Source organism: Streptopelia decaocto (genome assembly GCF_964273445.1).
Source record: "Streptopelia decaocto genome assembly, chromosome: 4".
NCBI classification, from domain to species: Eukaryota; Metazoa; Chordata; class Aves; order Columbiformes; family Columbidae; genus Streptopelia; species Streptopelia decaocto.
Genome location: NC_138658.1, coordinates 52,731,600 through 52,749,207, shown reverse-complemented (window position 1 = coordinate 52,749,207; position 17,608 = coordinate 52,731,600). Strand labels below are relative to the sequence as shown.

Here is a 17,608-nt window from a genome sequence, read left to right as displayed (position 1 = left end):
TTTTAACTAGCTCCATGAAATAAAAATCACCCACAGTAGTACCTTTAACATTTTTGTGCACTTCCTTCACAATGTAATCCATGGCTTACAAAACAATCTTGCCTGCAGAGGAAGCTCTACAAAAGAATCAAGATGTGCTAAAACCTGCAGTTAACTGTAGTATCAATTTTAGGTTAAGATCCGTGTTTCAATCTTGCTAAGACTATCCTTGATGGATAACAAATTATTTTTCTAGGTATATGTAACCTGAATGACTTTGTTTGACAGGTATACTCTGTAGCAGACTGCACTTCAGAAATATTTTGTTTGAATGACCATATTTCATAAGTTTAGCTACTAAAGTGGTGTGTTTTTTTTTTAATTTTATTTTTTAATCTATTTCATGGTCTGATGACATGAATATGTGTATTTTTCTCTGAAATAAATTTATTAATTTTTATATGTCAATAAAAATACCATAGAGCAAGAATAACATCAATCTTACCTGCAACAAATAACAGCTTTACAAGACAAAGCCAAATCCAGGAAATATTGTCTCACTCCAAATGTCAAAGCATACTTCAGAGATTTACCATCAATGATGAGAGCAAAATCATTTTCCTTCCTCAACGCATCACCAAGAGTACTGCAATGATGACTAAGTGTCTCTCTCGTTCCCTGTTGTACAAAAAAAAATTGTGTTCATTATTTTTAATTCCTGCTATTCTTAAGTCGAAATTATTTTTCAGTGTGATGAGAAATAATGGCATTTCCTTTTCTGAGGAAATTACCTTTTAATTATGCTATCAAATAGACAGTATCATTGTGCAGGATTGCTCTCATGCTGCCAAAAAAAATATGTGTAAGTTGTGGTGGAACTTCTAATGCTCAGTTGAATAAATGTTTGCTAAAATGTATTATTAAATAAGTTTTCTATATACCTATGCAAAAGAAAATTTATATATATATGGATACCAGAGAAACAATTTCTGTTCACTATTACATAAAATAGCCCTAAATGTTTAGAAAAATTAAAAGAAATGTCAAAGATAATTCATAAGTAGAAGCACTATAACTGACAATCATAACCTTAATATTAAATCTATATTTTAAGAGAAGTCCACATCAACTACATGTTATATGTGTTCTTATTTTGTATTTTTCAGTTACTAAGGACAGTTTGAGTCATATCTACACAAATCACTATTCTGTGATCCAGTACTGAGAACTTCAGATTATATGCAGTAGACAACACATTCATATGTGTTTCTGCAGCAGGACCCATAGCCTGCTGTGGGGAAGTCACGAATATCTAGCTAGTTACAGTACAGCTCTATCACACAGTGTCACAAAGAAGAAAAAAAACTGCTTGTTGCATTTCTTTCTTTTTGAGTGGCCTTCACAGACCTACAACATACTCTTCTTTTATTTCCTGCTTCATAGCCCAGGAGTAAGAAGGGTTTTAGAGGAGACAGGAAGAAGAAAACAAAACTTTTGCTTACAAAACACTGAATTTGGAAAACAGTAACATCCCATGACAACAATGTTCCTATACAACTTTAAAAACCAAATAATTGTGCTACTTCGGTGATGTCAGGTGTAGATAAATAAAATTTGGTTTAACTACCTAAAAATAAAACATCAGAAGTAATTACAAACCCTCTCAAAGATACTGCTTTGCCTTTCCCAACTGTGCCCAGTTCTGCACACAGTTGTCCATGGTTTCTGCCTGCTTTGATTCCACTGGCCTTCTCGATATTCACTGGTTAGAAAGTCCTTAGAATGACAATAACTTTTGTATCTATTTTCTAGAGTGTCTTTTCTGATTAAGAAATACTGCAACATAAAGGAAGTGTTGATTTTTTCATCTCTGTGGACCATTTAGCTTCTGAGCAAATTTAAGCAATACCAGAGCCTGATATTCCTCTCATCTACTGTTTCTTCTCATACCTGCAGTATAAACTCTCCTGTTTAAATTTACCTTAATTTTTTATCATAAACAGACATGCCACCAGGTAGCTCCAGGCATGCTACATATTGAAACAAACAAAAAATCCCCAAGACAATACAAAACACATCAACTGTAAACCTGTCATATTTGAAATTCCTTTGTGGGCTTACATGCAGTTCTATACTGAAATCTGGTGCTTTAAATTAAAATTTAAATCAAAACATGCCCTATTTGCTTGTACACTATTTCCATTAAACATTTCTCAGTGAAACTGAATGGTAATCGAACTATTTTCTATTATTATTGAAGTTCATAATTAAAAGAATATTATTTCAGTCTATGTTGACCAGTACTATACTGAAATTTAGCAGTCCATTAAGTTAATATTAAGGTAAAATAAAACCCAGTGTTCTTTTATACAATTTTAAGAACTTACTAACAAAAACATATTCTGTTTGTGAACCTAAGTAGACGTTCATGGGAATGGAGCCTCAAAACAAATAATGTTGCAAAAAATTAGAGATACATAAATGCTCTGTAGAAGTCTTTCCAGTTCTATCCCAGCCAATGCTAACTGGGGAGAGCGAGTGGAATTTGGGGTATTTGTCTTTAAATTCCATAAATAAGGGTAATGGTTCATACAAAATAGATCTCTTATTTCAGCATATTCTTTTTAAACTCAGCTCAGAGCTGGGATACAGTTGGGATACAGTCTAAACAAATATATATATATATAAAAAACATTTTTTACTCCAACTTCTTCTGTCTTGCATGCTAGGGTCGTAATAATGACCAAATTGAGGAGGTATTTATTTTGTTAAATCTGTTTTACATGTCTTGGGGACAGGGTACTCTGCCTGTCCCTGAAAGGATTAGTGTTGAGCTAGTTCCTTTTTAGAAGCAGCCACTGATATGCAATAGATATTGCACTATTATTGCAAAAGCAAGGGCAAGAATCATCCACTTACTGCCACTCTTTCCAGTACTGTGAAGGGGGTGCAGACCAGGAGCATCCAACCTTCCTAACTCCTAGGAATGTACCACTGTCTTCACACAGCCAAGAGGCTGTACCATACCTTGCAGAGCCAAGGAGGAGAGGACTACACACAGACCAACTCTTCTCCAAGATCCTAAACACAGTTCCCACCACACTGGGATTTTTTTCTTTTAAGTGTTCAGAGCTGCTCAGTTCCTCCTATGCGGAGGGAACTGGTTTGTCCAGCAGCCCTCATGGGAGCATAGTTCCTCTGCAACGTAAGGGACAGAGTCCCAGTACAAGAGGTGGATCTACGCTGCTCAAAAGCCAAAGTTTTAGCCATATTCTTTAACTAAGTATTACAGCCATATTCCAGCTAACTATTACAGCCTCTTGCCAGCTGTTGGTATGCAGAAAGGAAAGAGGAATTGCATCCACCCTTGCAGCTGCACTGACTCGAGGTTCTGCAATCGCAGCAGCCCCCTCCTCCCTCCATTTCCTGAGACTTGCTCTGCTCCTCTATTAGAATAAATTTCAAAGCCATTTTTGACTCAACCAGTCGCACTATAAATGGAGACTGACATCTCATTCCAACCACATCAGTAAGTAAAAGGTAAGACACAAGGTATACATTAATCAAACAGTGAAACATGCACCATCAAGCAAGGCAGAAAACTTTTAATGGAGTATCTTGTTAAAATATTCGCACAGAGCAAACTTATTATTATTTTTAGAACTGCCTCTTGCCCTCAAACTATCCTATTACTGCATTTATCTGCTCTCAAAAAACATGGTTTACATTATCACCACAGAAAGATTGGCAAGCAACCAGTTTGCATATGCAATTTCAGCTGCTATACAATATCTGCATCCCCCTGTATGCTGAACGTACACTGTGCATACAGGGAAAGGATATCTCAGTCTCCACAGAATCTAGACACTTCAGTATGAAATAGGGAGTGCGGTACAGCTACCGTATCAGATACTATCTTTATTCTTAAACAATATTCACATACATTTATTTTTAAAATATATCACTTAATATATATTTATTCAACATTTTAGTAATCACACTAGAAGTGATTAATGTGCAACGCTTGTTTACTGAGTTTTTATTAGACTTCTTGTGGTTAAACAAATCTACCTCACTTTATTTCATTACATGTGAAGAAGTATACAAAGTAGTCAGTCTTTCACACTTCTAATCTATTAAGTATTGCAGTAGTTTTGAAAACCAGCAGTCTGTGTAAATAACCTAAATATAAGACAGAAGTTCTCACTTGCATTGGTTAATTTTTACTCAGAGATTGGCTGAAGAGTGAAGAACTCAAAAGCAAAGTTATGGGCTTGAACAATGGTCACAAGGTTTCTAAAGCTATGCAATGAACTAAACTAAGAAAAAAGCCTTTTTTCATGAATATGACAGGCTACTTGTGTCAAAAGTTGTTTTCTATATCAACAGACTCTGGTTCCAGATGTTAAACAATAGCTTCTACTTGTCCTGTGTTTGGGAATTTATTTTAACTTTTATGAGCAAAAATATGCTGCTTAAAACAATTTATATTTGAAGTATAGTCACAATGATAAAATTCATACTAATATTGAAAATGTGTTATTGTAAATGGGTCAAAACATTTTTTAGAAGTCCTTATTTAAAAAAAAAAAAGTAGCATTTTAATTTATGTTGCTGCATACTCTTACATGCTATCTCTGAATCCTTCAGTTAAGGCACTCCCCCTCAGTTGCCAGTTCTCATAGTTTCTTTTAACTTTTCTGTCTCTTTCTCTCTCTCAAGCAACCTGACCGCAATACAGAGTAAGGTAAACTTCATTTCAGGGTTTTCTCCTGAGGTCTTCTGGACAGTGAGTTTTCTACTGAGGAAATTCTTCCACTTCTAAGTTAATTTAAGGCTCCCTTAGACGGTGGCAACAGGAGTTATTTTTTTCCCCTGATGGGATTTTTCACTTAATATTGCATTCCTGCATTATCTAAAGAATCTTTTTTCTACAAAGTACTGTACGCTTGCAAGTTGCCAGTTTTAACTTGTACTTCAACAGCTGACTACAATTTCAGCTGTTTAATCACATAATAGCAATTAATTTTTGGCATATTCAAAGTATTCTATAAGAAACAGCATTAGAAAGGAATTTAGGATTAGTTTATTTGGGCTCTGCTAGGTGCTACTAGGAGCATTTGAAGCTCCTGACTTTGTGCCTGCACAGATGGAGTCATTTTATGACATCACGTTCGTTTGCTCATCATTCTGAGGTTCACTTGTGTAGTAGCTACTCTGTGGTTTTGGAAGCTGTAGACTAAGTTTCTAGTCATTCGGTAACATTTTATCACAAACAACATACGGACTTCCAAGTATGCAATACTAAAATTAACCGAGAAGATTCTAAAAACAAACAAAAAAGCACCCCCCAAAACAAACAGAAAGATAAAAAACCACCAAAAAGTGGTTTTAGCAGAATTTTCTGTGTTTGTTCAGACAAATAGATGCTCCAAGTTATTTTTCAGGTCACCTCCACCATGACATCTAGATATTTTATGCAGTAAGATAACATTTCGTTAACTGAAAACTTTGCAGGTTTTACTTACATCAAGAGAGGCTTCATTTATAACAATTAGTCCCATGTTCTTTCTCAAAAGTTTACAGGAGTGACCTGTTAAAAACATTTTTGTTTTCAAAAATTTGTTCCACAAAAATCCATTATAATATAACAAAGCACTTTCTCCAGTAAAAGAACTCAGCAGAAGGACAAGAAACATCTTTACAGGGAGTTACAAAGAACAAACAGATCTCCCTTAGCTTTGCGAATTTTTGGAATGCAACTTGCATTAAATTCTGGAATGTCATATAATATTATTTTTTACAAGATGCCTTTCTCTTCTGAAAGCAATTTCACTCTAGCAACTTCTATAATTTCTAAATCTGTAATAAAGCCATCAAATAATTGCAAATATAATACCGATGTTAATGGCAGTCTCTTGTTTGTCCCCAGTAAGTATCCAGATTTTTATGTCTGCTTTCATGAGTGTCTCTATGGTTTCAGGCACTTTGTCTTGTAGTTTATCTTCGATTGCTGTTGCTCCAAGCAGCTGAAGATTCTGTAAACATAAAATATTCAGTACATGCCATTTTTTCAGTTTAAATTCAGTTTTAATCCTTCAGTTTCGTTTGTTTCACTTTCCATATTTACAAGATTAATGCTCTCTAAATTCATTAATCAGATTTGGTATCAAGTATTAAAGAACTTCCAGTTTGTTCGTATGATCTTTAAGTGAAGTATCTTTGTGGCTTGACAAACTGTACAGTGTGACCACTAAAACTTCACCCAATTATTCGGAAGGCCAGCAGCTTGTTCAGTAACAGTTACTTTGTCCTGAGGGCACTTCTCTGATTTGAAGATTTAAGGAGTACTATTATTATGTCTTCTCTTGCTTGTAAGAGAAACCTTCACCTTGTAAAAAACCAAACAAGCCTGTCAATTAATCTTAAAACTGTAATATTGATTATGTTTGAATCTACCATGCAATAAACCTACACGGTTTTTGTGGCTACAGCCATTATTATACTTCATATTTATGTATCTTTAAAACCAGCTAAAACCCTGTTAATGGCATGATTATAAACCTAATAATGTGCAATTCTGGATGCAGCGTGGCCTGCATACTACAGGCTGAGAAAGCACTTGGGCAGCTAATGCAAAAATTCTAATGGTAGCAGAGTTGCCATGGTGTTAACAAAGTTTTAGTTTTAAGACTGTCTTGTGCATGTTTGGATAAACTGCTCATCTATGTAAACTGAAGTCTCACAAGCAAGTGAAGCTATATACTCTCACTCTTCTTTTTAATGAATGAAACACTGCAGGTTTTTGAGGCTCTGAATTTTAAGCATTTTCAATGTAATCTCTCTTATCCCTTCCACAGAAAAAAAAAAAACAACAAAACCAAGCCTCCCACAAAAGTCAGGTATCAAAACTTCAAGCAATACTGGCCTCAAGAACGCCCTTTGCTTGTACATTTAAGAGCCACAGAAACCTTTTTTGTTGAGGCAGTGAAGTTTAAGCGTGTGCTTGGCTACTCCAGCAGCAGCATTGCCAGAAACTCAAGGGAAGTTATCACAGCTCTGCTCTGTGTGAGGCTGCATCTGGGTATCACCTCCCTTTCTGGGTCTTCAGTACAACAGAGGCTGACAAAGTGGGCCAAGTCCAGCAGAGGGACATAAAAATAGCCTGAGGTTTGGAGCACACTGTATTAAGAGTAGGTGAGGACACAGGACAAGTTTAACATGTGAAAAAAAACAAGGCTAGGGGAGATATTCCACAGTGCACGGCAAAAGGGCAAAAGGCAATAGTCATATTCTGCAACAACAGAAATTTTAATTCAGAAAAATGGGAAGAAGTATAGTTAAGTACTAAAAAAAAAATGCCTACAGCAGCTGGGAAAACTCCCTCATTGCAGATACTCAAAACTTCAAAGTGCTGGACAAGCAAAATCAACCCTGCTTTGAACAGAGATTTGTGTCTAGATGACCACCAGAAGTCTCTTTCAACCTTAACTACTCTATGGTTCTAAGATCATTAAACAATGAAGCAGATTATGTTTACCTGTTATTACATTTTTTTTACACAGTAGAGCAACCCTGAAAAAAAGGTTTCCACTCGTTCAACTCAAAATCAATACTTCCCAGCAAGGTAACTGCTTGCTGCAAAAGCTTTGTCAAATGAATCTTTCCTTCATTTTGATCATCTAATCCGCAAGAGCTACATGACAAAACTGTCTAAGCATTATTCCTCAATAATGATTAAGATTTCATTATGTAAAAAGCAAGGTCATTAATTAGAAAACCACTCTCCTTGCTGCACCCCACTCCCCCCCGCCAAACAACCACCACCAAAACAAACCAGAAAGCTACACGTACTTTTTCAATTAGCTCATAGCTCTCCTCAAGTTTGAGCACTCTGTTCTGTATAGCTGTAGAAGCTCGGTGATAGACATCTAACCACTCTTGATAATCACTTTCTGAAATCTCGGCCACAGCAAAACACAGAGTTCTCAAGCCTAAAGAGGAAGAAGACAGTTAAGTACAATTCTGTATTTGTTAATTCTTTCCTTCATATGCCTGCAATGAGTAACTATTACAAGCTGAATTTGTTCTGTGTTTTATGTCTGCTTATGCTGATTTTCAACTTAACTGGTGCATGTCTTGAAGAACTTTTAAAAATATATATATACATATAAAAAGTAATATATATAGCAATTTATTCAAGCAAGTAGCTCTTTCAAGGTAGCTGAATGTAATACAGCTGATGTACTTCAGGGGAAAAAACAATGAAATTTTACACAAGATTCAACTTATCTTAAACTCTAAAGAAAACACGAAGCAATTCCAAATAGCGCTTGCTGAACAGGTATATACATTAGATTTTTAGTAATGCCAAAACTATAATATTGAATTATATTTATGAATGAAAATTTTATAAACTTAAATGTTGCCATACCAGAAAGCAATAAAGTTAAAATATATCACCATAATGCTCTTCTTCACCGCTCCTCCATGTCCTTCAGCTAAAGTCTGAAATTTACCATGCAGAAGCCGACTTGGAATCCACTTACAGATTGAATCCCATCTTACACGTTCTTTCAGCTTTCCAAATTCTTAAAATAAAATCTTTATGTACAGGCAACACTTGAAAATTTTACTTAACAATCTTTGAACTGGTTATACTTAAACAGATCTTTTTCTCCTTCGGCAGAAACCTGAATTGAGCATTACAGTGAAAATGTGAGACTGCAAGTCTATGATAAACCTCTATTTTTTGACAATGCACATTTACATTCTATTTAAGTAGCCAGCTGTGAATGTCCTAACTTCATTTTCATTTATTATGAGATTCTTAGATTTCTAGAGCATGAAATTGGCATAACTCTCTACATACTGAGAAGAGCATTGCTTTAGCAAAATAATGTCCTATGAAGACACAATCTGAAGGCAGGTAGAATTAGGAGAGGGACAGGCAGGACCAAGGTATTCGGTGCCTCTGGCTTCTCTTCTAGGAGCACCACAATCAGGGATGGCTAAAGGCAATCTCCATTTGTTCACAGGTTTCTATTGTCTGCAGCTCAGCACCATCAGCAGTTTCGAAATGATTATGACACCGAGCATGAAATAATGAGTATGTCTTAGATGTAAGACAGTAGTTTAATCTCTTCAGGATGAAAACCATGTGTAATCCTAATATCTTAACAAGTGAACAGCATTAGGCACACAGCTTCTCACCATCTAGACCTAAAGAATTAATTTAAGACTAACGAATCAACTATCAGGTTTTTTTTTTTTGATTGATTGTTTATTTGTTTGTTTTCTCTGTATAATAAGGGTATGCTAGCAAAGTCCAAAGAAATAAATATGAGTTGAGGAGGAATAAAGGAATTTATGACTGATTAATAGTAATACCATTTCCGCAATTCTTGCTGAGTATTTTATGCAGATGATAGAATGAATAAAAGGACTCAGGAATATCAACAAACAAGTTTTTCAAACTTTTTCTTTTTGAATCAGAGGCTAATTATTTCTTCTATTTTAATTTTAAAAATATTAGTGGAAAACAAAATGTCATTAATTCTGCTTCTTAGCAGGCTGGAATAACAACACAGGAAAATTATACACTTTCTCTATTTATCCAAACAGGCATTAACACTCAAGCTTAATAAATGCTTAAATATAAATGCCAGCCATGCTAACCACTTCATTTTTGAACAACACACCAAGAGCATGCAGCAAATGCCAAGGACATACTGTACTGCCACATGAAAGGATACACATGAGAAATTTTGCAACGTCACTGGCTGCAATTTAAATCTGATGCAAAAATAAACACAAATTTCTTTAATCGATTCCAGAGAGAGACATACTTATTTTTTTTTTTTTCTTAAGACTGGATTTTATGCTTTTGAAAGGTTAGTAATTCACTCTTTAAAACAGTAAATCTTTTCATCTGTTGAAAAGAAGGGTACAAAAAGTACTTGAACAAACTTCTGAACACGCATACTTATGTGCAGTGGTTTTAAAGATGGGTGGAATTTTTCACTTTTTATGTTGATTCATTCCATCCAACCTGCCTGCTAAGGAAAAAATGGTATCAGTTGTAACACTGATGTAATGAGAACAGTAATTAAGAATTAGATTGAAAGTTTCATATCAGCTCACACAGGATAGCAGGTGTTAATGTATTTTTACCTTTTCTGTCACCAAATATGTAGCTTTATGACCCAAACTAACTTCACATCTAAGTAACTTTTCCTTGACTGATCCTGGTTAGGCCTTTAGAAAACCCAAACTGGCCAATCACCTCAGTCAAACAGATTCATGACCTCAAAGGGTGTATCTGAAGCTTTATGTTCTACCATCAGTCAAATTTGTTTGGATTTAGTTTTGCTTTCAACTTTATTGTATAATTTATTATAACTTTGATACTCTAAGATTATTTACGGGTAACCAAATGTTTCCTGCAGAGATCTTGATATGGAAAACCAACAAAAGAAACAGATCTGTGGCTTACTTCTGCTGTCACTGACAGAATCAAGAGACTGATGGTGCTGGTCAGGACACTAACAAAAAATGCTAAATTCTATAATAAACCAAAAGAGAAAAATCAGAGAAGTCATATGTGTAACAGGCAGAAAAAGGATCTTTCCTAATACAAGAAGATTTGGCCAGACATAATTTATCGAAATGTATGGACTGCATTTCAGAAAGAAAATATTTTAATAAAGTTTGCTTTCCAGTGTAAGCTTAAGACACATCAAAGATAATTTTAGTGTTCTAGTAAAAGCGTATTACAAAAATGAAGAGGTAAAAAATATTGCAGTTCAGATTCCCATAACTATTAGATTTCTGCTTTCAACCTCTCTCTCCCAAGTCATCAATAAACTAAACACTATCATACTTCACAGTACAACACTACAATCCTCTACTAAGACATCACAGAGGGGGCATGGCATGGCAGATGTAGGAACTGTGCTAGAAGAACAAACATGAAAGCAGAAACCTCTCTACAGTCTGCTTTCCTGCCCACGTCTATACTGTGGAATCCACTATTATTAAATAACTAACTGGTTGTTTGTATCATTCATCTTCATGGTCTTCAAGATTTTACTTGCTATTCCTACTTCAATAACCATTGTGAAGGGGTTCCTCATCTTCAGCAACTGCTTGGTAAGAGTAATTGTTAAAACAGCAGAAACCAAAACACACCACATGGAAAGCTAGTGCTGACAATTCCCCTTATTGTGACTGTGACAGAAATAACACAGTGTAAAGCCACCTTAAAAGCACTACACTAGTCATTTCCAACCACCTTCGCTTTGGCTGCTTCTTCCTGCGTGCCATCCCTACAGCAATTCCTCGTGTGAGGGACATCAAAGTGGTCATGGGAAAGAGAGCTTCACAGAAACAAACAATGTGCAATGTGTTTCCTTGCTAGAAAAAGATATTTTGTTTAAAAGACTCCACTGTGTACTGTGTGGGTGTTTGTGCTGGGTTTTTTTTGTTTGTTTGTTCTTAAAGCATGAAATTGTTACTGAAACGTCTCAGGAAGAGGAAGATCTTTTTAGGAGGCATTACTAAAACATAATTTTCAAACTTAATGTAAATAAAACATTATAGCAACATAAAATTGCAAAACTGAAAAGTTGAGCAGTAACTGAATTTCATATTTAGTGTTATACTGAATAATATCACCCACCTTCTGTAGCAAACTGCTCTAGATGTTTTAAGGTGATTTCTTTGTATTTTGAAGTTTCAGCAAGACGGTCATAAATTACTGTATCCTACAAAACAAATAAAATGAACTCAGAACAATTTAATAGTTTTTTTTTTGTGTAGACAATACAAATCATGCCTGAAAATAGCAGAAAAACATGCAGCACTGTATTAATTTATTTCAGCATCAAAAATGAATGGAAGTAATTTTATTTCAGAGGAAGGAAAAAGAAACACATTCAAAATCCTCAGATTCTCTAAATTTACAAATTCTGCCATGATGCAGTTTTTCTGTCCTACATTTTTTGCTTTTATTTCCATTCATTTTGAGAAGTGCTGCATCTTCCTTTAGCTTGCCATGTGAATTCTTTTGTTCTCCTAAAATGCTGGCTTCCTCTTAATATTAAAGCCCACAAGGTAAAATTAGTGTTTCATAACTGCCATTCTCAGATTTTTGTAGCCAGCTTGATTTACAGAATATTAACAACAACTTATTCTCTCCACTTGAGACGATACAGAATGGACATTTATATTCAGTCCATTTCATTTTTTAAAAACAGTCAGGAACCAGATCTGGACTCCCCTGAAATGTGACATAAGATACACAGAACAATAACCAATGAGCAACTCTGCCATTTCCAGATACATTATGACTAAGATATCTTCCAATAGATATGGTTTTCAGGAAAATTTTCTTCTGGCATAACATCAATGAATGGTAGGTTAAAATTCCCATCTAGTCAGTTATGTTAGATTACTATGTTTACCTAGTGATTCATGCTTAGCAAGTAACTAATAGATTAAACCATATGTTCATCCATTTTCTTGGAACACAGAAGGAAGCAGTTAACAGGAAGTATAAAGGCATTAGTTCAGTACAAAGAATAAGATGAACAGGTCCATCACACCTTCATAGGCAGTTAGTAAAAAAAAGACATTAACTAGTTTGTCACATTAAACAGCTACACAGCAAAATTATTTAAATTGAAAAAGGCATCAATATTCCTTTCCCCACATTTTCAATGTTTTGACTGCAGTTGTAACAAACTCTTGCTTTCACGTTTTTGTATTGGTATCACATACGCTTTGACACAGTAAAAACAGAATAAAACTCACAGCTCCTTTGCAGTAGAGTCTTAACTTCCCTGCTGGTGTGCGAACTATCACTGACATTCTCTTCCTAGAGCTGAAAGAGGAAAAAATGCCCGATATAAGGTGGTTCATAAATATAAATATTTACCATCAGTTTACCTAAGTATATCAATATATGTCTTATATAAGACAAATGAAAAGAAGGGCTATCTATTCTGAATGATGTTGTCAAGTAACTGGGATGGAAAAACAGTTTTACTGTCTAATAATTAGAGTGAATGCTGTTTTTCTGTGCATATTTCTGTAGGCCTTCTTCCTGTAAAAACAAATCTGAGAATCTTCACCATCTCAATACTGTCTACTGATCACAAAAAAGAATCTTAAAGCACAAAGCACTTGTGACCAATATTATAACGAGTTAGGGCATCATGGAATCCTTCAGCATTTTCTTCCTTCCCAGCCAGAGTCTCATACGCTGTACTGTGCTGCAATCCTGTCAGTCATCCCAGAATGTCATTCATCACACAAAATTTTAAGTATGCTGAGATTTGGAAGGGAGCTTGCCTCATTTTAACCACCCTCTGGCTCTCAGTTGTCAATGAGATCTAAGTATTTTTTCTTTTTGTCCTTGTGACTGAGGTAGGAATTGGAGGAAATGTGGAGAATACTGTCAGTCTCTGCTTTCTGTCTTTCCTTTGAGGTCCTCCAACAAGCATACTTCAGATTCCAGATCACGTCCAGCTGAAATGTGTATTTATAACATAATTCTTTCAAACTTCAACATTTTAAATAAATCCACAGAAACTATTCAGGAAACCAAACACATTTCTCATGCAACAGTTCACAGTTCACACTAAAATGCACAAGAGAGATGGAAGTAAATGGTCTTTTCACAATTTTGGTTCCTGTTGAAGCTGGATCTCATTTATAGATCAAACAGCATTATTGTATGAATGGTTCTTGAAGTTCACACTGCCATGGAAAACATCCGTGGAAGACTGGAACACATGGAGATAGGTAGAGGAAAGAATTTTATAATTACTGGTGAAGTAACTGACTGAATAGTATCTTCAATAAAGTATCTTCCTATTCTACCTGTGTGTGCACTTGGCTTTAAGTACAGATATCTGAACAGCAATATTAAATTGTATTTCTACTGGGAATATTGTATGAGAACATAAACTCCTGCAACTCTTTCTCCATTTTTTCCCTAATCCAAAAAACATCAGATAAACAGAATTCCAAAACCCCTTAGACAGTGTCCCATTGGGGATCTTCTTAGCCAAGAGTCGAGAAATTCAGATCATCTAAACTGCAGTTATGTTGCCTAAAATAAAAGCAACTCTCAGATCCACTTGGATTTCTGGCAAGATTACCTAGCCTACTGCTACTTAAAATCATTACACTTGCTTGAATGTTCAGTAAAGGAACTGTGGAGGAATTACAGCAATTTAGGGTTTGTAGATATAAAAAAAAAATTATATATGTCCTTGATAGGTGAAAACTTGGCAGGTTTTGCACTTGTTTTGCAATACCAGAAAGCTGCAATCCTGAAGTTCTGCACACAGCTGCCTATCAGTCTACCAAGGATGTAACAACCTATGTTTTCCTTTAGCATTCTGCAACTTCAGCTATAAAGACAGAAATTGAATCTTGATTGACATACATTTTCTTAGCAAAACTGCAATAAAGCTAATGAGCGGGACTCACCATCAAGAACTTCTAACTTTTTATGAACCTTTTCATTGCAGTGACAGTTTTATTTCCTTTTCTTGTTGAAATACAGAAAACCACAAAAATGCACTACTACAAATAACTGCCAGCATGAAGTCATTTTTTTGCTTTGTTTTCTTCACCACAGGGGTGATGTGAGCAGCCATAAATGTGACCCGGTTATAAGGGGAAAAATGCTGAACAGAAGATGTCTGCTGAACTACTGACAGAAAATGCCAGCCTGGGAACCAGAACCAGCCCTGAGAAGTGCAGCTGGGTACCTAGAAATCAGAGACATCCTGCGGTACTATCAATATGCACAAAACAAGGAACTGTCACTGCACTTTACCGTCTGGAAGGGTGCAAAAGTCTAGCAAAGGGAGAAAACATTCTGAGAGAGCAGGAATTGACAAATGCTATTGGGTGTTCCAGCTGAAAGAACAGGTAAACAGTCTGGAAAAATAAAAATTGGTCTGAGGGGAAAAAAACCCTCACCATCATCTACTGGCTGTCCCAAGTGAGAAATGGAAATCACTAGCATCTATTGACTGCTCCAGGTGGTGGTGTCCTACACCCTCTTATGTCTCTGACATATAAAAATGACTCACTTTTACCCAAAATGGAGCCTCTCTCTGCAAACTCTCCCTGCATGAATTTCTCTCCTAGATAAGTTACTGGCCTATCACCAGGAACACCACCTGACTCCAGGCTCTCGCTCTTTGAGATGAGACTTTGCCCATCATCCACGTTAAGGCCTCACTCCTGGGAGTGGTTTGGTGAGCACTGTACCCATATTGTTTTGAGTAATATATATGTGTGTGTGTGCAGGCACGCATATATAGATAACTGATTTTAAGTGTATTTCTTCACTAGTGATAATTTAGTAGGAACTTGTAATATACAGAAATATATACTTGCTGCTATTAAAATATAAATGTACTTCATTACTCACGCGTATACTTGCTTTACTAATAGTCATTTTTACTAATCTGTAAAGAAGAAATTTAGAAAATAAAGCCTCCATGTCCTTGTATGTTATAGAATCCTGCGAACCCACTGTTGTGATCTCTATATACCCACAGGCCAGGTAACCCTTAGAGTCCTGACAAGCAGGCAGAACAGCTGGTAATTCATGGAGTTGCCATGGGATTACAGATGGACAGAAGCATCTTAAGGTAAGAGGAATATCTCCCTCAGGCACAAGAACTACTCTTTGCCTCCTTGAGCCTAAGGTACCGTATCAGATGTGTCACCTGAGCAGAACATCTACTGGAGGCAACCTAAACTCCGCACAATTTATCACAACACAATTCATTTCACAGAGATTAGTACTACCTTTTAGGAATAACTGTCAGCTGGTTAAGAATTATCAGTTGTTTCCTGTATGCTCACCCACCAGTTAGGTTGATAGCTAGTGCCTGGCCACGAACAAAGTGTTATTAGCTTATTGTGTAAGTCTACTACTTCAATTTTCACAGGCACAGCTATGATCACTGTAAAAAGAGAATACCATAAAAGGCAACTCTACCAAACAACCCTACAAGTTTTACTTCTGTAACATACTTCTCCAAAAGCCTATCCTATGAAATATTGACACTTGTACTCTACTTGCAGAAGAGTCTTACCTGGCTTGTACTGGAAGGTGGCAAGGAATTAATTTGCATTTTTTCTGGGAAAAACTTATAACACCTGGAAACTCTTTATAGTTTCATCACTACAGATTATTTCCCTGAAGGTACATGCTCCTACTCATACAGATTGTGTTATGTTTTGGAGCCAAAATTTCTCTTCCTGTGGAACAAGGGTGACCTCTAGTGCTTCCAACAAGTTAGTTCCAAGCAAAGATAAATATTACAGATTAAGAACAGAAACAGCTATAAAAACTGAATGCTTAATGAAATTGGATGTTTAGTATTCACTAAAAAACTTAATCCTCCAAAGATTAAGATTTAAAAGAAATTCTCCTTTCTCCATAAAGTATCACTGTTTAAATAATAGTTTTAGACTGGCACTAAAGTTTTAAAATATCTATGAAACTAAAACAAAGATCAACACCATAAACAAAGCTGAATCCTTCACCGTTACACCATGAGTGCAGTATCAACTTTCAGAGGTCTCAAACACCACCACACTTTGCACTACACACTTGCTAATTTTCCAGAACCGAAAGTGAAAGTAGCGCCTATTGAAAAATGAAGCCATGGCATAAATCTGATAAATTTCAAAACTGTCCTCTACAATACACAAAACCAACATTAATTCCAAGCAGCCATTAAAAGACATTCTGAACTATAAAAATTACTTTCTGTCGCATTATTTTTGTTCGTGGTGATCTTTGTTTCACATTCTCAGTGCTATTATTGGGCAATTACCTCGCTCATTTCACCCAACCTACACATCTTCAGCCCATCTGGCCAGTATTGCCTTGGATTTTTATTTTTTTATCTTTTTGCTTCTTCAGCTTTTTGCTTCTTGAGCTAAGCTCAAGACAAACATAATAGGACAGGAAGGAAAATAATGACCCCTTTCTATGAGCACAATTACAAGTAATCATTCTAGGAAAAAAAAAAGTTTCCTCTGCGTACAAGTCCCTTCCCCATCCCATGCCAAAGTAAGCAATGGGCCTACACAAATACTTAGAACACAGACAGCATACATGGGTACAGTTTAAACAGATTTACGTAACTAGTTAAACTGCATCCAGATTTTTTATGGGTACCTTTGTAATTCCAACAGCTTTGACAGAAATTTTTTACTGAAAGCAAAGTTTGTGATAAACTCAGTTTCCAAGAAAACTAACTGGCCGATGCTAAAGTGATCCCGCTCAGAAGAAATGGATTTCAGTCTAGAGTATTTAAACACGTCATAATTAAGCAAGTATATTTAAAGTCAAATACAAAATCTGTCAGTCAAGATCACATGGTGACAGGGTTTTCATAAATACATTTAGAAGCTCAAGTACTTTCCTGTCCTGTCTTTTCACAACATTTTTTAAAGTTTGGAGATGAAGGTTTATTTCAATCTTTACACAAAAGCAAAAGTGAAAAATATTAGCCAAAAAGGAGACAACAGGAACAAATATATGCCTCTGAAAATTTTTTACAATAAAACTAGAAGTGTGATCTTA

The 17,608-nt window shown here is 35.7% G+C and overlaps 1 protein-coding gene across 5 annotated transcripts in view; it reads right to left on the bottom strand.

Moving 5' to 3' along the window:
* ATP8A1 (ATPase phospholipid transporting 8A1) overlaps positions 1-17,608 on the bottom strand; it is a 103,588-nt gene that overhangs the window by 41,069 nt on the left and 44,911 nt on the right. For all 5 annotated transcript variants that reach the window (XM_082050339.1, XM_082050341.1, XM_082050340.1 and 2 more), the window contains 6 exons: positions 12,793-12,862; positions 11,660-11,744; positions 7,834-7,973; positions 5,879-6,017; positions 5,508-5,572; positions 485-657 (listed from right to left, as the gene is read on the bottom strand). In XM_082050339.1, coding sequence (XP_081906465.1) covers positions 485-657; positions 5,508-5,572; positions 5,879-6,017; positions 7,834-7,973; positions 11,660-11,744; positions 12,793-12,862 — 672 coding nt within the window. The remainder of the gene's footprint in view (positions 1-484; positions 658-5,507; positions 5,573-5,878; positions 6,018-7,833; positions 7,974-11,659; positions 11,745-12,792; positions 12,863-17,608) is intronic.